The sequence below is a fragment of the Calonectris borealis genome, chromosome 1 (assembly GCF_964195595.1).
Source record: "Calonectris borealis chromosome 1, bCalBor7.hap1.2, whole genome shotgun sequence".
Lineage (NCBI taxonomy): Eukaryota > Metazoa > Chordata > Aves > Procellariiformes > Procellariidae > Calonectris > Calonectris borealis.
In genome coordinates, this window is record NC_134312.1 from 90,221,735 (window position 1) to 90,247,867 (window position 26,133).

Genomic DNA, 26,133 nt, shown 5'->3' on the forward strand with positions numbered 1-26,133 from the left:
TGAAGAAACAGCATAACACATTTATTTTGCATAGCAACTTGCATAAAAGCTACTGAGCCCTTTATGGAATTAATTATCCAAAACACTTAATTTCTGCCCAAATAAAGAGAAATGGTGGTGGGTAGTAAACACGAGAAAAACTTCACTTGGCTGAGATTCTGCAAAACCCAGTTCAGGATTCAGCTGAAATCTCACTTCCATTTCAAAGCAGATAGAGGTAGGACTTTTCTTCGGGTTCAGCAGATTTAAAGAATATTAAAAAATATTGTTTAAAAACAGAAAAAAAACCACCCAACCCAAACAACAAACCCCCCCCACTCCAGAAGCATTTCCTAAGTAAATTTAAAGGGAAATAAATAAGGTAGATTTCATCTGTACAGGCCAAGAGGACTAGAGGGGGAAAAAGAGAACAGCTTTTGCCTGACTTGCCCCTAAGTTAGAGGGCTAGAATCTATTGCATACCATGACTTTTCCTCTGTGTGTGCCAGGAACCTTGCAGCCCCCTGTGGACCTTATCTTAGAGAGTAAGGGACATTAACAGGCAGGTAGTCATGCCCTCCCCTCGTTTATAACTTTAGTCAGAGTTATAGCCGGGTGGGAGGCCCAGGACAGAGGCAGAGCCCCATCTTCTTGTAGAAACAAAGGAAAGCATGAGGCCTTAAATAGGAATACCTGGCCACAGTGGTGGCAGACACACTACTTCAACCTGTTCTGGGGGACTCAGCCACAAGACAAATCCTGTCCATGAATAACTGCATGGTGGCCAGAGAACCCATAGGTGGGCTGGGATTTGGCCATAGGTGTGTGTGAAGCTGAGGAGGAAGACTGAACACACTGGAACACTTGGGAATGAAACCCTTTAAAGAAGGGCAATACAGCAAAAGAATAGGTGGAGGAACAGAGCCTTGAGTCTGCAGACTGAAATTACATGTTCAGTCAAGCTGGCAAAGAGAAAAGCATAACTGGTGTTTTAATTCTGGCAAAGGGGAGCGTTTTTCCAGGCTGGAGATCACTGCCCTGCTCTCTGAAAGAAGGCCGAAGAGCAACATGTGCTGCTGCTGCAGCTGATTAACAGTGCCACCAGCCGGCCTGCTGGAAGAGTGCCAGTTCGCATGACTGGGGGAAAACACGGTAGTGTACATCTACTCACCACCTTTCACCCCAGAAAGTCTTCACAGTTAGACTCTGATCCTGCAAGCCCTTTGCCTTATACAAAGGGGCTGTTCCTGTGAGCAGCTGCAAGAAAGTTCTTACCCACAGCGGTGCTATGCAGCACTAGCTTACCTAAGCTTCAGCAGGGTCAAAGGAGATAACAAATCACTTGGGGTTTTCTGGTAGAGCTAAGAGTGAATGACAGAGTATCCAACTCAGGAAGGCTTCTTCTAGTGTGGAGCACACCAGTCAGGATGATGAGCCATGTCAGAATCAGGCCTGACATTACTAAGTAACCAGATGGTGCTACAGAGGCAGTGTAAATGCAGCCAATGAGATGTGTGTCGGCAATTAGGTATTTAAAGACATACTTTCCACTGCTTGTGAGGTGATTTCCTATTGGAAGCTGAACTTTAAAGTGAATTAAGTTTGGCACCTCACAGTTTCTCTTGTCAAAACACTTATTAGGAGAGCTACTATTGCCTGGTTGTACTAAAAAAGCCCTAAAAAATATGCTAAAGCCAACAGTGCCAACAATGCAAAAACCAGGAAAGTTCTGTTGCAATGGAGTAAAGCCAACATCAAAAACTCTGTGTTAAGATTTCCTTAAAGCGAATCAAAGGATCGTGGAACCTTTCACACAGCTTTTTGGACAGCACTAAGGAACTGTTTTTGCCCAATAGCTGCAATAATATATAATGAAAAAGCAGTTGTGGGAGAAGGAAAGGTGTCATTTATAAAGCCAGTCTCAGATTTTGGCAGCCTTGCATGCTTTTGCCAAGAATACTGGTCAGGATTTTGCTAGATTGTAAGCAAGTGATTATGTGGCTAAAGTTTATATTGAACAAATGCAAGTCAAATGGACTTCTGGGGAACTGGAACAGTATAAACAGTTTATACTATGTGGTTGTCATACGGTGTTGTAAATGCAGACAGCTTCCTTTCCACTGACACGTCTATGTGGGCATGTATACAGAATCCAGGTAACCACTAAAAAGCTGATTGAAAACAGGTATAGTGAGACAAGGGATGAAATTTGAAGAGGGGAAAAAATATGGCCAAACAATACTGTATTCCAAGCCCTAGCAATAACTTAATGTATTGCTGACCACCAGTGAAAGTTTAATTTTCCATCTCTCAAACAGATCTGGGATTGAGCCAACATCCTTATCCAAAGACTCTTTGAACTCTGAAGCAGTCTTATTCCTCTCCAGAGCCATTGACAATATGCAAACATTCTGGCCAAAAAAGGCAGAGAGATACAGGAGTGGATGCATACAGACTGTCTGCGTGATGTTGAAAATTCTTGTGTTTTTCAATGAAATTACTGCATCCTCATGGTTTTGAATCTGTCATTGAAGATTAATATGGTTGTGAAGCAGAGGAAGAGCCTTTATTCCTAGAGAAGTAGTATCTAATAAGAAGTGTCAAGGAAATGCTGTCAAGTGTCAAGCAATGCCAGATAACATGTCCACTAAGAGATTCACCAAGGAAGGAGGCAGAATGCTCCGAATGTTATTGTCTTTGTTTAGGGTTTTCAGTTTCACAGAATTGCTGACAGTGGCAGTATAGCAAATGCATGTCTTCCTAGTGAAATGACAAAACAGAGCCTCCTTGTAAACCTCCGTTTTCTTTCCTGGAAGGTGAAGGCAATAAGCTGTTTTGTTATAAAAGCCTGTCCTAACACACACCAACTCCACCACGTTCAGCCAAGGAAGCAGGTTATCACTTGCGTGGAACACCGTAATGTTTTTTTCACATCCTCATTTTTGCTACTTTCTGAGTCATTTCTGTTATTCCGAAATTCCAGGCATCGCGCCCACAGACATGGCATATATAGGTAAGTTGATGGCTGTCAACAGAAGACTAGCATCTAGTTCCAACAAATTCTGACAGGCATACTGAATCACACTAATCTGTCACTATCACCTAAGACGGTAAGTCCTCACTGTGGAATGAGTACCTGGATGAGAGCAAAATCAGATAAACCAAGTTTTTAGCTGGACTGCGGCATCTCTGCCTTGCCTTGCTTTCTTGCATCCACCAGGATATTTAGGGGATCATTTCAATATTAGATTGTGAATCAAATAAAACATACTCCAAAAGGATACATAAGAGTGGGGATACCCCGTGTTGCCAAATATTTTCGGATGAGCCGCTCGGTCCCATACCAGTTGAAACCTTTTGTTGCATACCCAATACGTGGAAGATGCACTGTTGCTGAGAAGGAGGGAACAGAGAGTGCACACTCTTTAGGACAAGATACACATATAGAAAGCAATCTAGATAAGGACTTCAAGCTACCAACAAGAACAGAAGAAATATTTTGGAACATAACATATCTGCCATGGAGATCTCACTCTTACTTCACTTCAGAAAAAACAGTACAGGAGAGGTGGAAATTTGTCATCATCTTTAGGTGCAATCACACATCTAAAGATTCACTGTTCTACTGCACAAACACTTACCATTCCTTTTCTTGGCTGCTAAATAAATCTTCTTCAGGCCCTTTTCCAAAGCAGACAGCTTAATGCCAGACAAGTTGTTGGACCGATCCCGGTGCTGAGCTACAATCAAGGCCAACTAAGGAGAAAATACACAAAAACACGAAATGGAGCCTATATACAGCACTAAGAGACCCAGCGATAGCTGCTGGAAAACTGCATTACTAACTATTAGCTTTAACAAACAAGAAAAAAATCTCCTTTTCGCTAATGTTTAACTGCAACTTAGCCATGTTCAGTATTCAGTGCCATTATTATTGGGAAAAAGACATAACATTCATTTCATACAGCTTCAAAAACATGTGGACCGAGCAACACAAAAAGGAGCTTCTCATTCTCACCAAGTCTTGTCCTTTTTTCCTGGATTTTTTATCATCAATGGGGAATAACAGGGTTCCTCCTAACTCCAGGTCTGTCCAGAAAACAAGAACAGAATAACAACAAAAAATTAATTCTGAAGAGTCAATGGTGAGTCAATGCGGCAGTGATTTCACTGTCATGTTCTGTATTATTCTCCTTGGCTTTCTTTATCTCCTCATGATGGTTTCAGCAGAGTCAGTCCCTTTGCCCAAGGAAGCAAGACAGACGTTATGCCCCCCTCAAGACACACAGACACACGCATCTCAGTTAAAGGCCACAAATGGAAAGAGAGACACTGGAACAAGAAGAAAGCATCTCCCAGGAAATTAGAAAAAACAACAGGTCCACCTTACAGCAAGATGTGCATTTCTTCCCAGCTGCAGGTAGCTGAAAACTGCTAATACATGCTCAGGAGAAGATTAGCGCTTGGAGGGAAACAAAGGCTCAGCTGAGTACTGCCTGAGGTGGCTTTCACCTTTCTTAAAAGCACTTTGACAATCCCGTGAATCATGAAAAAGTTTGGGTTTTTTCTTTTTCTTTTCTTTTTTTTTTTAAAATGATTTGCAGCATGGATCGGAATGACCAACCCCTATGCAGAGTTCTCACACTCTAAACAAGTCAAGTAAAAGCACCCGCTACAGACCTAGGGATGCACATATCTAGAGAAAGAGGAAAAAACATGAGTATCAAGGTATCCAGGCACCTCACTCCTGCAACATCAGTGGGATTGAAGCTCTTTCAAGTATCTTGGCCTAAGGTCATGTTTTAATCTCTTACCTTTCATCTTTCCTGCCATCTCATATATTTTCTTTGGCTGATCAGAACGAGCCTCCAGAGCTGTAAATAAACCACCCCTTCCCCAGCGGCCGGAGTCATCTAGAATGAAATGACAAGTTTCAGACCCTCCTTTTAGAAAGTGAGGTTGAAGACCACCCCTGCAGGAAAGGGACCTACTCTGTACAAATGCATCGAATGATTATCAAAAACAGATATGGGAACCACATACGAACTGAAGTCAACCAGTACTCAAGGGACCATCATAGAGGATAAACCTCACCTCTGTGCTGAGTTTAACATAAGCCAAAGCAGATTATAATGTTCTGTTATAGCCCTGGTCTGAGAGCAGCTCCAACACTGATTCAGGAGGAACCCTGTAATGTGAATTTCTCTCCCTCACCTTTACTGTCTTAACAGACGTCCTTAAATTAGGAGACTAGCCTAGAGCCTCTGTACTGTCTGTGTTGAGAGACGAGCATCGAGATAGAGAAACTCTGACCTCAGCCTCTGGAAGTGCCTGTCTCTCTCTGATGACTGTATAAGGGAGATGATTTTCAATATCTCAGTTCAATACCTACAACTTCCATGGGATGAAAAAAAGGCCCTGTTCTCAGGAGGAACTGTCCCCACTTGATCACAGACATAAAATTTCAAGCCATACAGGCACCTTTCAAGACGCTCACCCATAAATCCAGAGAGGGCATGAAAAGACCCATGTACACCTTGCTAGTACTTGTGTGGGTTATACACAGTGGAGTAGAGGCTGTATTGCCTCTGCACCACTCAAGATTAAGTCAGACTCAAATCCAAATTATTTCAGTCTGGATGGGAATTAGAAACTATTGAGCTAGTAGGGACAGTTCAGCCCCCTTTTTCACCTCACCCAACAACATCCCTGTTGTCGTAAGTCCCACCTAGGCAGTGGACAATGATGGCATCCTCCTCTTCTGCTTTGGGGTGGGTGACATCTCCCGTGACGTACTTGATACAGTTCAGGTCTGCATCTTTGTAATCTAAATCCACATTCAGCCCAGCCTCATCCTCCTCAAACTCTTCCTCAGAGTCACTTTCCTCTGAAGGAAGGCAGGTAGACATGTAATGATTTGCCTCCCACCAGGCCATCCTGAAACAAAACAAGAGAAGATGATGTTCAATGAAAATCAAAGGTGGGGGGCACACACCTTGCTTTCAATCATTGCAGTGAAACACAGGGGACCCAGACCTGCATTCCCTCTGCTCCCCTCCCCTATTTTAGACCGGAACAAAGTTTACCACAGTTGTTATCTGTGATATTAAGAGCCACATGCCAGTGTGATAAGCCAATTGCAGGCATGGAAAAAGTGACAAAGGGCAAGGAGCTACTTAGAGTGGTGAAAAGGAAGAACATCTAGGAAACAAGGAGGAGAAAGTTAAGACACATGACAGAGAGTCACAGATGTCAGACCAATACATAGGGGCCAACTGTGCCGTTTCAGAAAGCTTCTCCCAAAAGCTCACTGTACATTCAGATATGGGGTTCTTATTCAGGCCAGTCTCTATGAATTAAATTAGATGTGAAGTCAGGCAGTGTAATCAGAGAAAAAGAACCCTTGCTAGGGGCTCAAGCCACTTTTCCACCTTCACATCCCTACGTTATGCAGTTTGAGCACACACAGAGAAACATCCTGATGTACGAAGTTAACTCTCTCATGAGGGTGGCCTGCAGCCATTTTGTCATCTTCTCCTCCCCTCATCCCCAGCCCCACCTGCCAGAGTAGGGATACAGAGCACGACTTGTTTTTGTCAATCAGACACACATTTCTAGAGTATAGTGTAATAGACATCAGCTTACAAGTAGTTGATGCAGTACAAACCATACTTTTTCTTGTGTTCTGCTGCTGCTTTTGCCACCTTCTTTTCCTCCATGAGCCTTGCTCTCTTTGCTGCTGCTTCTTGGCGCTTCTTCTTCCTAGCCTCCAGCTCCTCTGCGCTCAACAAGTGCTTCCTCCTGGTTGACTGTTCCCGGAGGCCTGTGAGAAGGGCCTGGAGAAAGAAAGAAGTAACATGGAAACAAACTGCTCATCTTAAAGCCATGTCTGGTGCCCACCTCAACCTACACTCCTTTCCCATTTGTCTACTTGTCCACAGATCTTAATCATCAGATCCCAATTGTCACATAATAAGTGGGTTTGTGACCTAAGTTTATATGAGTGCCCTGCACATATATCTCTGATTTGTTATCAGAATTGCTGAATTGTCAAGCCCTCAGATTCAAAAGCCCTCAGATTCGAGAGCAAACTTCACTACATTGACATAAAAATCTTTTAACAGCTTCTGCAAGCTGTAGGTAAAGAGAGAAAACTGACAGCGTCAATCTCCACAAGCAAATGAAAATGTATCATGTGCCTTGTCATGTCTTTTGTCTTACGTTTGCTTTGTTCCGGAGAGCTCTCCCTTCCTTACTGGTCTCTTCAGTCAAGGCTTTCTGAAGATCCAAAAGCTGATCAAATGCTTTTTTGTCTTCTCTGCTGGGTTCTTTTGAGTAATCTTTGCCTTCGTACACATACATGTGATCTTTAAAAAATAATTAGAGAGTGTAAAAACGAACTGAAAGCCACTAACACCTAAAATGTACAAAGAGATCAAAAGAAATTTGGCTTCTCTATAACACTGTTCTACCCTCAGCAGAAAAAGATGTTCACTCTCTTTTTTTTGTATGACCAGTGTCAGTACCATGTAGAAACAAGAGAATCAAGATTTGCTTCCTTAGGCAAAAGCTTTTAATTTAAGTCATTTATACTGGCAAAGAACCTTTCTTCCTATTTTGGTCAATTAACTATTTTAAGTTGTGGCTCCATCGCTGTTCTCTTTGGTCATTCCATCTCTGCCAGTGGCAAACCCATTTAGCTTTGCTATCTAGTTACAGGCAACTCTTGTAAGGAGACAGCAAACTTTTGCTTTTGAGCTCCCAAACAAAAATAAAAGCACAGAACTCTGGCAGCCCAGAGTTACTGCTCAGCAGGTGAGCTATTTTCCCAATAACTATTACACAGTGTGGTACCACTGCTCCTCTTTAAGTTACCAACAGAAAATACCACTCTTTGCTAACTCCCTGCACATAATTACTTGTTGCGGGCAACCGCTGCAGGACAGACAATACCTAACTTGCAGGGCCATGTTTCTGCTTCAGTCACAGATCTATATTTAAGTGCTATTGTGTACTCAAAACAGAAATTAAGTCTTTCTCACCATGACACTAGAAGAGGGAAAGTACCTTTAGAATTTATTCTCATATAGTACAGGGCTATGAAAAACTAACCACAATTGTGTGACATTTGGACTGGAAGGTAGAGTACTGAAGACAGAGTAGGTTTGTCCTAGTTGTTTAGACTCCATGACCCCGCATTTCTTATCTCACATTTTGGAATTTTTTAAGGTAATTTTAACTTGTGATTTTCATGGCAAATAATCTTTTGTTTAGAGATAAATACAAAACACCTGCTATATGCCTTTTCTTAAGTTACCATTATATCTCTAAAACTGTAGATCTATCTTAATGCTTCTCTGTTGGAGAAACAGCATCTGCAGTTTGAATACTTCCCTTTTTCTCATGAATTTCATCTGAAGTCTCAAAATATTTGAAACACATGAAGGAATTCAGCCCCCCAGCCGCCAAACTGGGCAAGTATTGTTACTATTATCTTACAAATAGGAAAATAACGACACAAAAAGAAGAAAAAGACCAATAAAGGCTTGGAAATAAAGTTTGTGGATAGGCCACAAACAAAATCCAAGTGACTCACTCAATTACAAGTCCACTTTTCTTCTTGTTGCTGAAAAATGCCATCCCTGCCTGGGAAGCCTTCTCTAAGAGCACCCAAGTGTCACGCATTTCATAGGTATGTAGATTCTTAACTTACTCTCTGTATCCTCCTCTTCACTCTCTTCTTCGCGTGGCAGCGCAACATCCATTACCCACTTCCCTCCTTTTGTCTCTCCAAGGATGTTTTCTAGCTCCACATCCTGTATAGTACTCCCCTCAGAGGAGAGCAATTTATCCAAGCCAAATTTCAAGATTTCACTCAGCTTTAACAAAGAGAAGAGGAAGTTCAGTATTAGTATCTCCTAATTCCATGCCAATCCCAATGTCTCGAGCTTCTCAAGCTTAAAGGCAAAGGATGTACGAGTGGAGAAATCTAAGCCTTAACGTTACCTGTCAAAATACTTATGCTTTAACATGCTTAGTTCTCCAAACACCTGATGGGACAGGCCCCTATAACATATCTCCCTCAAACATAACTCATCCAGACTTGAATGGTCATTTTTCTCCAGGGCTAAATGACAAAACAGCATTGTACTGACTGCATTCAAGCAGCTTTCTTCATAGTCAGAAAGACCAGGCTTGTTTTTGCCCCCAACTCCTTTAAAACAAAAGCTTAAATACCACAAAAATCCATGGGGAGAAAAATATCAGCATGGAATTTCCTATGGGCTCAGTTCCACTTCTCCCATGGAAACTATAATTGCTGAGGTACATGCTGACGGGGCGGGGAGGGGAAGCGGCGGGGGAAAGGATACACCAATTCCAAACCTCTCCCAGGTGTAGCTGCACACAGGGGATATATTCCCCTAAATGTCACTTTGCTCGAGCTTTTCAACCCAAGTTCTCAGCACAAACCTCAGCTTCTAGGTCAGAATTGTAAATCATGCCTGAGACACTATATTTGCCAAGAGGTCAACACAAGGTTGACCGAGTTTCAGACTAGCAACCAAAAGCTGACTAAGTACTTATCAGCTCTGTTTGTGAAAGAAAAGCACCAGAGACAGGTAAGTTCTAGAAACAATGAGTCAGCTTCCACTTTAGACCTGTTATAATTAAAAATAAACAAGTAAAACAAGGAGAGGTTCTGCCTTCCCCTCTTCTCCAAGAAAACACACCCTTTTTCAACAATGGACTCGCCTCAAAATGTAAAAACTGTCTTCAAACATCAGATCTTGTCTGGACCTGGGATGTCATTTTGGTTCCTAAGACATGCAAAAGCTGTTGTGTCAATGCACATCTCCCCCAAAACGTAAGTGTTTGGCTAGGTTCATATCAGATATAAATACAGAAACATTCTGGGACATTTCTAAAGACGTTACTGGAGTCAAATTGAGGATATAGCTCTATTTTACCTGTAACTCTGCTGCTCCCTGCGGCTTGGGCGCTCCCAGAGCAAACTGACCCCCTTCTACAATGGCATTTGTCAGCCGGAGCTTAGAAGCAGCTCTTCGGTAGATTATTTCTTCAATTGTATCTCGCCCAATCAAGCGGATAATTTTTACAGGCCTTGAAAAGTTTAAGAAAATTATTATTATTTTCTTTTTTTGAGGTGCACTAAAGCTGTTTCCTTGCACGGAGCACTATCCCCTCACCCACTCCTTTGGTAGGGAAAAAAAGGCAAGAACAAAATCAGCAAAAATAATCAGCAGAAATGTAATGCTGATACAATTGCTTCTTGACACAAGAGAAATGCTCACTGCAAAAGTGCAGGCAAACCTCCAGATTCCCTCTCCTCCTCCAAATCAACAAAGCTCCCACCCTAAACACATGACAAGGACAAGACTGCACGAGGCTGCAACACAAAAAACAAAGACATAAAATCCTCTCTGCTCTCCTTCTTTGATCTTCAATCTATTGTACTTTAACCCTCCATTGCCCATGGATAGGGAAAGCAATACTGAGAGACCAAGAGAGTCAGCAACCAAACCAGAAGTAGCAACATTTCTCACTTGTGCTGCCCAATCCGGTGAGCTCTTGCTATTGCTTGCAAATCATTTTGTGGGTTAAAATCACTATCGGTAAAAATAACTGTATCTGCTGCTGTCAGGTTCATGCCAACTCCACCTACAAACAAAGAAGGTGGTCACAAAATATGTCACCAGCAGAAAATAAAGGAGAAGCTGGAGAATTTATGCTATGCAAGGTTCTGTCAGATGTGATCAGCTGTGATCATCTAATTCAATCCATCTCTCAACCCCAAATCTAAGTCTCATAGGATCTAAGAAGATGAGTGAGCCTTCCATTTCCAGCTTCCAGCTTTCCGCAACAGCCCAAAACGAAGCTGTACTGTGCAATGTAGTCAAAAAAGACAGGGTGCAAGTGAACCAAAAGGGACTGGTTGTCAAGACTGATGAACACAGACATATTCTTCCGCTGGCAGGCAGATTAACCCAGCAAGGATTGGCTTCACTGAGGCTACAAGGGACTGACCAAGTCATGACTTGGCTGCAGCACGGAAGCAACAGGTAAATACACTGCTGAAACAGCAGAAAACGCCAGGCCCAACTATACAATAACCAGAGCCTAGGTATTTATATGACTTTTTCAGGTTTTTTCAGGTTAGACTTTGGGCTCTCATGGAATGAAAAGAAAAAAATACAGTTAATTATATTTTTTTTAATAGCCACTATTGTGACTACATACTGCAGTTAAAGAGGGGAGAGCCTGCTGCCTTCTTCCAGCTCATGCCAAGCACCTCTTCACAGTAATCAGAACATCCCTGCAAGTGGAGACAGTCAAGCACCTGAAAATCTCCGTCCATAACAGTGACGGAAATACTGTTAGCACACCCGTTCCCCAGCTGAATACAAGATGCTTTGGCCAGACATAGCAATGTGCAGTAAAAAACAACTCTAAGTCTGGTTGACATGGGCAGGGACAGTTCCGTCACTGTGGTGCGACACACTTATTCCTACCATCTAGCATTAGGCGCTTCTCTTCAGTCTCTCTACATACTCCCCTCAGTGCACTGCCGTATCACTGGAGCCAGGCTCATCCAGGAAAGTCTGACCAGAAGCCCAAAGGAAAACTTAGATCAAGCAGTGTGGATCCCTCCTCTGGAGATCCCGCCTGCCTCTGCGCTTGCTTGAATAGAGAGACAGAGAGGTTTGAAACTGTGTAGAAGACAGATCTGCCTGAGGAGCTAAGAGCACAGATGGCAGTCCCATGGTGTTCTTTGCAGGCTTGGGACGGTAAAAGGCTCTCATTTGAGTCTGTCTGCCAGCTAGAGAGCATGTCCATGTTCAGCAAACTTGAAAAGCAATTCCACCAGCTTACTTAAAGCAAGTCTGTTCCCGCCTAAAGTCTGGTGCTTGCAGAAATAAAATGCTAGTGAGATTCCTTAAGCTCAACCTGGCACAGGGACAGGCATTATGGGACTTGGAATAAAAAAAGTAACTCAAGTGGCTGCAATATGAAAAGTATCTTGGCATCAGCTGCCGAAAGGAAAGCACAGAAACCAGATGTCCTAGCTGAGAGACCCAAGTTCAGGATGTGTCTTGTCTCCCTCAAAAATCCCCCACATGAACAGGCTCTGCAGGATTCAGAACTCCCTGAAATCTTTCCAGAGAGAGCAAAAGAAGAGTGCAGAAACAAGATGGGTTGTTCATGTCTCCTTTCCTTACTTACCTGCTCTGGTGCTCAGCAGGAAGATAAAGATGGGCTGTTGACCAAAGTTCTTAATGGCAAGGTGTCTCTCTTCACCCCTAACAGAACCGTCCAGCCGCTCGTAGCTGTAGCCTTTTCAAACAAGCAACACGTATGTTTCTGAAATTCTGTCTATGCTCTTACCCTCTTACCTCATTCTCTATTGTCTCACTGCTGTCCTGAATCTTTTTATGGCAAATCCTCCTGCCTTGATTCTCATTTTATTGCCTTCAACTCCTTCATTCTTTCCCAGTTAAACCTTGTATAAACTGAAGTAGTGACCCTGACTTCCAGATTGACTGTTGGCAAAGGGTAATTTAGCTGAGTCTGAAGCAGAGACTCTTAGCATTTAATTTACTGCTTGGAAACACAACAGGAAAATTCAGAGCCAAAGTAAAAGAACGTTAGCACACAGTCCCATTTCAGACTATGCTGTGCTGGCTGTTGGCCCCACAAAATAGGCCAACAACCATTGGATCCTCCTTATGTGAACTCCCATGGCCTTCAATGTGTGCCTTCCTGTGAGCAAGCAGTATGGGATATGGCCCTACACTTGGCTTTATTCTGCGCTATTAGTTGTCCAAAACCATAAACACCAAACAAAAGCCTCTTTCATGGGAAATCCTAAGTAGGCATGGAGCCATGTGCATTGAAACAAAAGAAAATGTCCCAAGACCATTTTGGTAACCTTGCCAAAAATGGTCTGATCCAACCTGCCCTCGTAGACATGTTGGGGCCCCACTGCCAACAACTGTTTTAATCAAAAATTAATTTCCTAGTATGAATGTAGCCGCATTTGCGTTCTGTGCCGGACAAACAATCTAGAGCAACCCTGTTGCCTTCAGTGCAATTACTTCAGGACTCAGGTATATAATTGAACACAGGTATATAATGAAACATTGCTACCCTGCCATCTGTTAGCTCCATTTTATCGCGGAACCAAAGCTGAAACTACTTTGAAGAACTACATTTCAATGCCAGCTCATTTCAGGCGGGTGGTAGCACACCAAAGAGCTGAACTCAAGATGCTCCAACTCACAATGCCACTGCAACAATATGGTTTCTATCTACTAAGCAGCAATAAATCCCCATCACAGTCCTTTCTCTATTCCAGGCAGATCAACCAAAATCAGAGAAACAATACGTGGCAGAGATCATTAGGGTAAGCCCTCTGCTGCCAAAACGTGCAGAACATACCTCTGTAGTCCATGTAGTCTTGCAGGATATCAAGCAGTTGAGTCATCTGAGAAAAGAGCAAGACACGGTGGCCACTGGGAGAAGAACATGAGAGACCATGAGCCTCAACATACTGTGACAGCATTTCACAGAGGGGTTACAATAGCTTAACCAGTCACTGTTACATAGCAAGGCCTCATTACCTCTGTACACTAAGCCTCACAGAGCCATGGCCCATTCCCTCACCACATTTTCAACCCACATCGAGATGCAACCAGTCAGCCTCATCTGCCATCATCAGTTGCCATGTCTAGAGTGTGGAGTCACAGAAAGGTAACAAGGCTGTTGCACAGCTCTGCTGCTGGCTGGATCCAGCCTGGTGAGGATCCAAAGAAGCCTGTCTAAAAGGATCCTCAGCTTCAATCTAGCATCATGAGGTCTTCCTCACCACATGACCTGCCACACCAGACTACTCTCAAACCACACACTACAAAGCACATTACTTAAATGCTGGGAAAACGTAGTATCAGCATCTCTGTGACAGCAGAGCACTTCCTCCTCCAGCAAATGACCCTCAAAGATCAAACTCTGCCTACAATCGTGTGTAAGTGAGAAATCAACTCTCCTCCCTCCCAGCTCCAGGCCTTAGTGCTCTGTTTAAATCAGACTTCACTGTAGAGCAGAACACAGGCATTTTCAAGTCCAGAATTTGCATAGGGCTGGTCCTGTGGCAAAGACATTCAAGGGTGAGGCACCCATTCACAAGGTGCTATACAGCAGAAGGACAAAGACCTCCACAACCACATCAGAACTTCCCAAGGTCTGTTGAAGCTCTGTCCTTTGGAAGTAGTCAAAGGGAAATTGCAGCCCAATTAAGAGAGAAGGTAGAATTTGTGTCATGCGGGAGGCACTGCTTCACAGACTGAACAAGAATGCAAACCGCAGTTTGATTTGCCTGCCATCTGAGAGCTAGAGGTAAATACCCAAGGTCCTTGGGTTCCAGGTTCTGAATTCACCAGAGCCCAGCACCAGGAGTTCTGAATGCCATTCCCAAAGCTGAAGTTTCAGCTTATTCTTGGTTTTTGGTCCAGCCAAATTTGTTTTTCATATTTGCTATGCATTCTGCCTCCCAGGCTAACACAGGCATGGTAGTACAAAGGAACTCAACTGATGCACTGGAAGCTACTCTCAGGAAACCCTCGGTCAAACCAGATACGCTGAATACCATGTCGGATGGTTATTCTCCCAGATCCCAAATATGGCAAATATAAGAACATGTGAGAGAGTTAGTGAAGTGTTTTGAGAAATATTTAAAGGGAAGCTACAAAAATCTTTGAGGTTCCTCTACCATCTTCAGCTCCTTATACTGAAATGACTTCTTTCAGGTAGTCAGTAACGTGCAATAAATAGGGCAGTGCTTGCGTTGTGATGACTATCTGCTCAATCTATGGCTAAATAAGCTCGTTTGCCTTCCCAGTTTACCTCTTCTCCCTATGTCAACCCCACCCTATCTTCCTCACCCCAACATGACATACCCAGCATACAAGAATGAAAGGAGTTTATCCAACAAACACAGCTTGCCACTGGCTTCAACAATATGGTCTCCAATCTCAAAGGGTTCTGGCTCAACACCTGGAACAGAAAGGAGTTTCAGAAACAGATCTAATACTATGCAAGTAACAACTCAACGGTCAACCTCAGTGTGTTTGCACTGCCAGCTATCGCCAAGCAGACCCCCATGATGCTTGCTTGAGAAGTGATGGTCCTTCTCTGTCTCTAAAGAACACCCTCAGTAATTCACAAAGCATTGTGATTTCATTGTTTAGGTGAGAGTAGATGCATCGATGAGAAAACAAGCGGAGAGCTGCAGTAAGAAACTCAGGCTTCACACAGTCCCCTACTTTATTCCTCATTATTGATGAACTGTCATATGTTGGAACTGGTCACAAACTCACAGCTGGTTCTGATTCAAGTACAAGATTGTTTATTACTTGCTGCTTCTAAGCATTACACTGCCAAGCAGTAATAGAAAACCATTGTGTAAATCAAGAAACTTATTTCTTTCTATTTCAAGAGCGAGGAGTGCTTTCTTACCATTGAAAAGGTACGGGTGGGCAACACATTTCCGAAGCTGAATTAAGACATTCTGAAGTGTAACCTTCCTTCCTGTTTCACTTTCAAATGCATCTGGAACAAAGAGCACAGAAAAGGCACTGAGCAGGAAAGCACATGCTCCATCAATGGGTGTGACTGGGAATGCCTGGGCAGCAACTGCTGCTCTGCAGTGGTTCAGCACTGGAGTATCTCTCTCTGCATATCATATCTGCATTTGAATTTCCATCTCAAGACTAATACATCTGTTTTCATGGACCAAACAAAATTTCCCTCACATTTTTTGGACGAGCCTTTAGAAAAAGACCCTGATGAAAACTACTCTGCCTTGTCAAACTCACTGGAATTTTCTGGACTCCCTGGACAGGGTCACTGTAATTTTTGTAAGAGTGAATTACAGATCTAGAAATCATCAAAAATAGTGAAAGAAATTTGGTGCAGTTCATTTGAATTTTCCAACAAAAAAAGTAATACAGCAGAGACAAGATCTACTGGGCAACCAGGAAGTTAAGAAGGGCTGCATGTTTGTGAGGGGAAAAAGAAGACGTGCACATATCCTGACTTTAGAAGAAGAAGGTTCAGCCTGCCTGGCGACGTGCATGCAAAGTTCCATTGGCTCCTTGATCCACCAGGCATTAGCCCTAGAAGAACAAAGTGTCTCCATCCCCCCAGTTTTACTTTCCCCACAACACATAAGCACTGGCAAGCCATATGATGTGGCATGCATGGATGGAAGAGGAGGAATTCAGAGAGAAGCAAATACTTTCTCTCTCATACCTCAGATGCTTTGTTACAGTTAGTTCATATGTGAAGTGACAAGGAGTGAGCTATTATGGTAAGTCTGTGGCTGCATTGTCTATACGGCCCTGTGGTTTCCTAAGAAACTCATATCTACATCCAGTATGTTTAAATTTGTTGTATGGCATCTGTACTACTATTGGAAAATTTGTAGAGATCCACAGATCCAAAATTTCCTGTACCACGTTTTTGTCTGAACACAAAAACACGGGATAGGAGCAGGCTTACCTGGCGATAAGTATTTTTGATTACAGGATGGCCCAAAGCAGAATCCTGAAGTTGACCCCCCCCAGCTCTGCAAAAGCTCAGCTCTAGATTCATGTGTCACTTATTTTATCACAAGCTAAAACCACAAATCAAGCAGTCCAAAGCACTGAATTTGGCATGTCCATTCTATGCATATTCTGCAGGCCAAAGTATCTTCTCCTTCACTACAACAGAGCAGGGATTTACAAAAGGAATGAATTTTGGTTTTAAAATTAGCTGATAGTATTCAAACCCCTCAGTTACCTAGATCTTTAGTCAAAATGGCCTTGTAGTACTTCCTTTGCAGAGCTGACATCCCATGGTACAGAACCACCTCCACCTTCTTTGGCAGCTCTGCAGCCACCTCAGACTTGACTCTTCGAAGCAAAAATGGCTGCAGAAGATTGTGCAATTCTTTTGCTATGCAGAAGCAGGGAAAAAATCAAGATGAGATTACTGCATTAAATGTAAAGAATTTATACAGTACCTTCACAACTATACTTTCAAAATAAACGTATAAGGAACTTTACATCTATTAGTGAAATGATTCAAGCCCAATTTTACAAACAGAGAAACCAAAACACAGCTGCATACCTTAAGTACATAAGAGCTACATTAAAGTAAGTAACATTATTTTTAGTGGCTTTGTTTAAAAGCTAGTCAGCATTAAAAAAAAGCAAATAAAGGGGACACAACATGTCTGCTTCCCAGTCAAGATAATAGCTGGTTCTGATTCAAGTACAACGTTGCTTATTACTGACCTGGCTCTCTCTCCTTTTCAATCGCTTGGTAATATTCAACAAACTCTTTCACTTGTTCCCTAGGAAAGATGTCAGGCTCAATAATGCTGAGTAAGGAGTACAGTTCCTGGAGGCTGTTCTGGATTGGAGTGCCTGTGAGTAGCAGGCTGAAGCCTACTGAGAACTGAAAGAACCAGCAACAAAACAAAATTATTAGGAGAAAACACCTGGAATGAAAAGTTACTTAATATACCACTCCACCCACACCACTCTTGAGCTTAACTTAAAGATGACAGGTGGCACAGAACTGCCTGCAGAATGCTGCAAATGTCTGCCAAAACCATCCCACACAAGGTATGGCGTGACAGTCAAACAGCTCCACCAAACTGACTAGGATGATACCAATGCAAGGAAGATAGTGTAAGCAAAATAAAAACAAAGTGCAAAACCGACACCATTAAAATTCTCAGATCTATGCACTCTACGGTCCAATACTGCATACTCAGTGTTAGGTAATGAGAGATGAATGGAAAATGCTGTCGGAATAGGACAGTGAAATGAAACTGCAAAAGATTATGTTCCATTTCTATTTGCTGGCTAACTGACAAACACAGCAATATTATCTGGTCCAAGTTGCTTACAGTAATCCTTGTAAAGAGACTTGGGGAATATGGTTACCTTTGAAAAAATACAAGTCTTCTGTCACGTTTGATAATAGAAAATATGCTAGGAGGAAAGCTAAGGTAAAGCATTCCTATTTCTTTGTGACTACAACCAAAGCTCCTGAAATACAGACATCATGGACAATATGTTCAGAAGATATAAGACTTTCAGGAATTTAATAAAATTTTTATTTTTCAAGGTACTGTAGTTCATTGTTGCTGATGCCAGCCCAGACCTAATGCCCATGTTTCACTGCCATGGCAAGAAGTGTATCCTTCACTCAGGCATTCATTGTACTCTGGCAGGGTGCTTTGGAAGATGGAGCAATTCTATTAATTTCAATAAAAAAGGGTGGCTCCATTAAATGGGACAATGGAAGTCAATAGTTCACGACTCCAGGTCCCATGAACTAGGCAAGGGTTCCTTCATCCGCCCAGAGCTGGAGATAGCCTCTTGTCGCTTTGTATTGTCTTAGGTCAGCCAGACTTCTACCACCTCAGTAGCACAGCTGTCATTCAGTACTATGTCTGGCTACTTTACATTTTTCCGTCCCTCAAATTGCTCCAACATATCAAGCCCAAATATGACTCAGAATGAGAGCAAGCTCCAAATACTGCCCACCTCCATGCAAAGCCAACAAGATAGGCATTTATCTGTCTGCCACTAAATATGAGAATACATTCCGCAACTTTGATGGAAACTGGTTGTGGCCCAGAGTTTAATAAATACTCAGAAGAACAGAGAATCTGTATGCTATACTGAAGAGAAAAAAGGCTTTAGACACTAAAAGATGGATGAGTTATTTTACCTCAGAAAGTGTCTTGTAAAGCAGAGAACTTTGATTTTTCAGTCTGTGAGCTTCGTCTACAACCAAGGCAGCCCAGTTAAAGCTGAAAAAACAGCATCTTCAGTTAGGGGCAGACAATTCATTCTTGTCAGTACAAAAAGACTGAAATAAGCGGTGGCTCTGCTTGGCTGAACTTGAGATGGTCCTACCGCATGAACCACAAGCAAACATGACAAGCAAGGTGGGAGGAATTCACAAGTACTGATTTTCAAGACCCAAAGCAGCTTCTTAACTATAGCCTGGATGAGTTTTTCAGAAATCAAAACTAAGTAAATTCACTTGAATTTGTTGCTTCTCTCCCCACCACCACTTCTATAGGGAAAATGACATAAGCACAAGTTACTCAAACATTCAAGGAGGTCTACAGTTTGGAACAAAGACACATGAAACTAGGCCGTTGCACCTGTGCAAAAACCCAACAACTATGATCAGGTATGATGGCAGAGTGATTACAAGCCTTTTGCAAATCACCCAAGACAGCAGATTCAGCTTGTTCTGGGCTTGATAGAGCTATATGCAGTGTCTCATCAAGTAGGCTGCAGAATCAGCCTACTGGTGACGTAGTAGATCCGTTAGGCTTAATACAAACTTCAGATCTTTTCAAACCTCAGTATTTGTGCCTGCTTACCACTAGGGCTTCAACTCCCACATCACAGAGTGATTTCCACATAGTCAAATCTGGCTGATGCATAGGCAGGGGAGGGAAAGTATGACCCTCCAGCTTTTCTTACCCACATGCTTCTCCTCCCAGTGGAATACAAGGGCTGGAATCACAGGGACCTACATTCTCCTCACAGCTCTTCTGTGTCCCTTGATTCCCCTCTTCACTATTTAAGAGTGGTTCTCCACGGCCAGGACAGTGAAATGTCATTATTCTTATTCTACAGGCTCAGCAACTGAATCTCTCCACATTATATTAAGACAGGGATCTTGCTCAACTCGTTTGTATTGTTACACTGCTTGTAAGGAACGGTGGTGGTGAGACATCCGGTAACACCTTTACAAAGTGCTCCAAGTGCTCCTACACAGGACAACGTACAAATGATTAGCAGCCCCTTTTTTCAGAAGGAATACTAGAGGGCAAAAAAACCCTTCAGTGACATGGCTTTGAGGTTAGGTTCTTCCTTTGAGAAGTAGGAAATTGCACTGGAGCTGACATTGCTGTGATACTAGGGCTAGTTACTTGCTCTCCCTGAGTACTACCTCCCAGGACTAAGCTGCAAAATAAGCAGAATCATACGCAGCAGTGCAGGACATGATATGAAACTATAAGGACAATATGGCCATGGCTACCTTTCATAAGGCCTGGCTTCTACCACGATGCGTTCTGGGAGATCCAAAATTGTGTCACTGGGGGCCACTGGGTTTCTGCTCCTACAAAGATCCTGAGCCACTCATGATATCTGGCTGCCCCCAGCATTTGTCACAGCACTCACCACTACTGCAAGGCATTGGCGCTAGTACTAAAAAATATGAAAATTCCTCCCCATTTCAAGTGCAGGCTTCTGTAAAATCCTGCATGGCCATATCAATACTTCCTACAGACTGAACTTCAGCTGTATAATCAGTCTTGCTAGAAAGCATAATACTCCATAAACCCTCCACAGTTCTGACTGGCGGCAGGAGGCAATAAACTTCAGGATATGGTATTAGCACATGATCACCATAGTATAATGCAGGTCAATTTCAGCAAATTTTGCATCTAATACCTTTATAATCTGAAGCTTTTGAATATCTCCTCTGTTCTAAATATCAATCTTATGGACTGATATTTAGTGTACTGCTATAAGCCACTAAGTATCATATTATTTTGAGTTAACTGGCTTGAAAACTGTCCTTGGGGGAAGTTCATGTACATCTTAGCTGACATTAAAGATTCTTCACTGAAAGTTGGTAAAGGCAAAGCTCTAATCACAAGCAAAGAACATCCCTGGCTCTTGTGAAACAAGCATGGGATCTCACACACATACAAACATACACTTAAGAAATCACTGACAGACATGCAGAATTAAATTTGAAAAAAATAAAACCAGACTCACAATTTTAGAAATGCTGCATCTTTCAGACAAATCTGCAATGAAAAGAAATGAACCGCGATTTATGACTTAAGTTAATTTACCAGTTAAGAAACAGAACATCTTTTTGCCTACTTGCAAACTATGGTGGAATGGAGGAGTAAAATGAAGCCACTTATTACCTGAGGAAAGTAACATGACAGCTATTGTATTCACAAGCTATTGTAATCCTACATTTTAACTCCTGTCTGGCAAAACACCAGCAGTAGAACCTCAGAGAATTAATGGAAATTTACACACACCATAAATGCTCTTCACCTCTGTGAAGTTTTTCATATCTTTCTCACTAAGAAACACCATGCACCTTCAGCATCACAATCTTTTCCTCTCCAAACACACATATGCTTCAGTGGATTAATCTAAGCTATTATGACAACCTAATAGTATCCTGAAGTGTAGACATTGCTTGCCCAACTTCATTCAGAGGAAGAGAAATCAGGTCACTCAGGAGAAATTCTTAAAAAGCACAGAATTTTATCACCAAAAGCAGCAGAGACAAGAAAAATCCTAGCTAAGTGAATATCTCGATACAGTCGATTGCTTTCTTGGACTTGCTTCAGCATAAGCACCTCCATTTATCACATTCAGGACAAAGGTTATCACTGCTACCCACTCCCGCTTGTGCAACGTGGAAAAAGATTCAGGTTCAGAGTGGTCAGCACAGGTCACAAAACTCCCAGTGGGAAGTGACAGTAAAATACTTGAAGAGAGGGAAAGCAAAAGGACAAAGGGAAAGGGAGATGGCAGGGAGGGGGCGGGGGGGAAAGGAGCTGTAAGAGATGCTTTTCATATAATTTCAAGTTGATGTGTTTGTTAAGAGATTGTTAAAATAAAATCAAAGTGCTGATATGAAGTTACACCTGAGTGGGACTGACTCATAAGAGAACAATAAGGGCTTTTTCCCACTCCAGATAACTAAGCATCAGATCATGCAAAGTCCAAAGCAGTGACCAAGGAAGCAACCTTATTCTGGTTGGTTCCATTTACAGCAGGACAGGACCTTCTCAGGAGAGCTCTGATCAGATTGAGCCCAACGTCCTATCAATTGTAACAGGAACCTCATCATTTTGCAGTCCAGGAATTAGCGTTTTGTCTGAGAAGGGCATGCTGAAGAAGGCACAAAAAAGGCAAACCCTTTCTAAGTGTTCTTGCGTTGCCTGATTAATAGAATCTTAATAAACATCACATGTGTATGCCTCTATTAAATGTTAAAGGCACCGTGCAAAGACAATGCAGTACCATTTAGCATTAGTTAAGGATGGACACGTGCCTGTTTTCTTTACTCAAGGTGTGATAGAGCTATGTGGTAAAGCTGGAGTTAAAGTAGGTTATCTTAGGGACGCAAAAACTGCAGCGACTTAGATCAGTTGGTGAAAGGGGTTACAGAGTAGAAAATCACTGAGGAAAGTCAGAGATGAGTACAGAGGACAAGGCATGAGCTGAGTAGTACAGAAGAATGGAAAACACGGGGAAAAACTTAAGCTCTCCTTTCAAGTGACAAAGACATCACGTACCTCATATGTTGTCAAAAGCGCATGGAAGTGAGATTGCTCTTTCAAGTTCTGCTGCAGTTTGGGTCTTTCCTCCTTGCTGCCCATGTACATCACAAAGGAAAGACCTGGAGCAAACCTGTTGTCAAGAGAAAGGTAGAGAAAAAACAGTGAGCCGAGCTAAGTCTTTCATGTGTTTATGACCCTGGACCCCATTATCAAACACAGCTACTGCGCAGGTAACGAGAACCTCCTATCCAAACACCCGATCCTCCTGTGAGATGTGGCTGGATATCAGCTTCTGAATCTAACCCCTTCCTGATTAATTTGCATCTCAGGTTGGCACCTCAGCTACTGGTTCTCGTTTGGACAAGTCCCAAATAAACTACGTTCTCCTAGGTCTCAAAGTCCAAGGCAGATGATTGAAAACCAGTCACATGGCCCATCTGCCATTCTAAACTGAAAAAGCTCATGAGAAGCAGGTAAATGAATACAGTTTGCCCAGTTGGGACCAAAGAATTGGCCTAAATCATGCTAAAATAAAGGCAAACAATGTTTGCAGCAAACAGGTCCCAGTCAGGGCCTCAAAAATCTATCCTCTTAGTCAAAAAGCATGTAAAACCAGTTCCATGGAGGAAGAGTTGGGACCATAAAATTCTTCCTCATTTAATCCCACCACTGGTATTTCCCTAATGTTCTCCTGGATAGCCGTTCACTGCTGATCTATGAAGGGATGCATTTTCCCCCAACTATTCCAACCGCAAGTCTATCCAAATCAGGCCAGCACACTTCAGAATGTAACCTGGATGACTTCAGATGCTGGGAGACAGCATTGCCCGACAGCCACACAGACAGACTTCTGTTCTAATCTTTAACTTTCTGCCCTTCCTCTTAAAAGGAATGTTTGGGCTCCAGCTTAAAAATGTATATATTCCGGGCACAGTGAATGTGCCATTAGCACAGTCACGGCACCCCAGTGAAGACAGGTCGCATGCACAGATGTAATGTATTTTGCATGCATATGTGAGCATGCCAAGAAAGATACTATTCAACTGGGGTCTTACCTTTCACCATACAGAATCCTGGCTGTCTTCAGCAGATTTTGCCTAAGAGAGGCTGAGCATGGAGGGTTACAAAACAATAAAAACCAAGGAGCTAGGGGGGGCATTTGTACTGAAAGTCAGCCAATACTGTGAGTTGGATGAATTCATGTATACCACAGCATTGTAAAGACTACATATTAACTGCAAGTGGCGTTTGCATTGATTTGTAGTTTTGGTAGCTTCCCTTTTTACTTTTTTTTCCTTTTGAAAGGACAAAAACTGTCGGACTGAGCCCATTTGAAGTGAATCTTTGTAACTTGCTGTACAAGAGTATGATGAGCTGGACAACTGTTGAAACTTACCTCTCCAGTTCCTCCTTCCAGTTGCTCAGAACAGACAGAGGACAAAGTATCAGAAACCTCTCTTTGCTCGTTAATTTTTTTGTCAAATAAAGAAGTAGAGAAATAGTCTAGAAGGCAAGGAAAATAATTTTTTTTTATACATCGCTTTCTAAAACTATCAGTTTGTTATTTAAGACCCATTGAATACCACCAGCTGAACTAAAGCACAAACATTCATTTTCCAACAAAACTGAAACCCATTTAAAAACTTACCAAAAAAAAAAAGCAGCACTGAAAAATTTACACCTGTAAATTTTAATCCATGTGTTGACAAACCCAAAAATCATCTTGCTGCAGGTGCATCAAAATGACATCATCCTCTCTGTACTGGCTGTGTATTGTCTCTTCAACTCTGCACACTATGAATTACACATTCAGATGTCTGTGTAAAATGACCACTCACGTTTTTACAAAACCCTGAAACCTTTTTGGAGTGTCACTCAGGAGCTAACAGGGGTTTTAAGTGATTAAGGAATGAAAGAAGCAATGAGCTCTCTCTTTTGAGTATGGATTTCAGGATGGGGCTGCTTAACTGACCAATCATTAGGGTGATTTTCTTTTCATTCTGCAGAAACATTGGGCTAAATGAGGCAAAGATCATTTTCCAGAAGAAGAAGATAACAACACACCTGACAAGTCTTCCCAAGACCCATCTCATCACCCAGGATACAGCCATGCTGGACTTCGTAGCATTGCACCAGCCAGTTTACACCTTCTATTTGATAGGGACGAAGCTTAATGCCTGGGAATAAAAGCAATTTGTTACATTTACATAGCCATCCAATACACTCTATACACAGTTACACCTTGAAGCCACCAGAAACAGGTCCTGCACAACCAGCCATCCCAAACAACTGCCTTGCAGGGAAAGCACAACAGTTGTCAGCAAAGCTGGTTTACCCTGCCAGAGAGCAGAGACACCACTGTTTCAGCACATCCATTAAATTAAACCATATTCAGGAACTTGTACACACAAAAATGCCCCGAGTTATTACAAAGGCCTGTACAAGGAACCTAACCTGCTAAAAGATGGCTTGATTTTCAGCTCCAGCCACTTTTTTAAATATGTAAGTACTACACCCAGGGACACACTTTAGGCTACCAAAAACGTCTGTAACAGTCTGCTATTGTGTAATAATCATTTCTCAAACGAGATGTTTTCCAGCTTTCCTATGCTTAAACTAGGACAGAGCTCAAGTGTAGGTCACTGTAGCTACTGCCACCATTGCAATCCTTATTAGGGGGCACAATATATCAAAACAAACACAAAACAAGCCAAGTAGGAGTTTTCAAGATCTTTCCTTGTACCTGGACTCAAGTGCTGCGTATTAATAACGTTGCGTCATTGCCACCCTCTCTCCTCCCCGGGGAAAGGTGCCGAGCATGCAAAGTTACTCATCAGCCCGCAGGAAACAGAAACCCAAACTAGCGCAGGGATTGAAATATGGGCTCCCCACAGCTAAGGAAAACACGCAAGCAGGTTGGATAGCCCAAGCGCTCCCCTTTAATGTCTACCCTTCAGGCAGTGGAAAGCACTTTAAAGCATTCACCCTCAACATCGACCCACTCTGAGGCTGATGAACGTTGCCCTGCCGATCTGCTCCTGGAGCACAGAGCTGCCCAAGCCTGAGAGGCCGGAGCGGTAAAAGCAGGGCTCAGGCAGCCGAGCCCCTGGCCCAACCGCCCACCTAACTGCCCAGCCGAGGAGAGCCTGACTGGAACGACCGGGGAAGGTTTGCTCGCAGCGGCGAGCACGGCCGCAATACCGTTCTCTGCAGCAGCTGCGGCTCACTTTTACAGGCCCGGGAGCCACCTTTATTTACACCTTTATTTAATTCAGCCCTGGGGGCCGTTAGCACGGAGCCCAAGCGATTACAGCTGCACAGCACCAGGCAGCCGCAGGGCTCCTCCGCCGCCTCCCACGATCCCTTCACCGAAACCGACGCCCCAACGCCCGTTACCGCTCCCTCACTGCCCCCTCCCCCGGGCAGCCCGGGGCCTGGCCGCCTACCAGCGGCGGCCCGCTGACCTGTCAGACCCCACCGGTAAACGTCCATCTCCTCCACGCCCGGACCCCCCGCCCGGGCGCTGGCGGTGCGGCGAAGTGCCTGGAAGAAGCGAGACATGGCGGGCGACGGGGGAGGCCGGACTGATCCCGGCCAGTCAAGCACCAGCAAACACCACGCTGCTCCCGCCACCTCCCCGCCAGCTCCACGCGAGGCGCAGGCGCTCTCCGTGCGCGGGCAGGGCCGGCCCGCAGGCGGAGCGAGGCCCGAGCACCGCCCAGGTAGCGGGAGGACTC

At 43.2% G+C, this 26,133-nt stretch overlaps 1 protein-coding gene across 3 annotated transcripts; it reads right to left on the reverse strand.

Moving 5' to 3' along the window:
- CHD1L (chromodomain helicase DNA binding protein 1 like) lies at nucleotides 1-26,067 on the reverse strand. 3 transcript variants are annotated; one of them, XM_075166690.1, is made up of 23 exons: nucleotides 25,861-26,066; nucleotides 24,461-24,573; nucleotides 23,793-23,899; nucleotides 22,412-22,526; nucleotides 20,862-20,893; nucleotides 18,784-18,865; nucleotides 17,334-17,496; nucleotides 16,837-16,992; nucleotides 15,511-15,603; nucleotides 14,952-15,048; nucleotides 13,438-13,511; nucleotides 12,223-12,333; nucleotides 10,545-10,659; nucleotides 9,948-10,101; nucleotides 8,693-8,858; nucleotides 7,201-7,346; nucleotides 6,652-6,815; nucleotides 5,708-5,916; nucleotides 4,794-4,892; nucleotides 3,998-4,068; nucleotides 3,621-3,735; nucleotides 3,264-3,372; nucleotides 1-2,566 (listed from the first exon to the last, which is right to left on the reverse strand). In XM_075166690.1, exons 1-23 carry the CDS (start codon nucleotides 25,955-25,957, stop codon nucleotides 2,515-2,517), a joined length of 2,640 nt encoding a protein of 879 aa, XP_075022791.1. In that variant the 5' UTR covers nucleotides 25,958-26,066; the 3' UTR covers nucleotides 1-2,514. The 3 variants fall into 3 exon arrangements, with proteins under 3 accessions (XP_075022791.1, XP_075022809.1, XP_075022800.1); XM_075166708.1 differs by lacking the exon at nucleotides 25,861-26,066 and adding an exon at nucleotides 25,140-25,746; XM_075166699.1 differs by lacking the exons at nucleotides 18,784-18,865; nucleotides 20,862-20,893 and having other exon boundaries at nucleotides 25,861-26,067.
- Nucleotides 26,068-26,133: the final 66 nt, after the last annotated feature.

What these genes read in the sequence shown, in the direction of transcription:
- CHD1L (XM_075166690.1), bottom strand. Translation starts at nt 25,957, where the DNA reads ATGTCTCGCTTCTTCCAGGCACTTCGCCGCACCGCCAGCGCCCGGGCG. An exon ending in CCACCCGTACCTTTTCAATG is followed by an intron (nt 15,049 to 15,510) that starts GTAAGAAAGCAC and finishes TTTCTGTTCCAG; the next exon opens with GTGTTGAGCCAGAACCCTTT. An exon ending in CCTGCTGAGCACCAGAGCAG is followed by an intron (nt 10,660 to 12,222) that starts GTAAGTAAGGAA and finishes CTTTGTTTGTAG; the next exon opens with GTGGAGTTGGCATGAACCTG.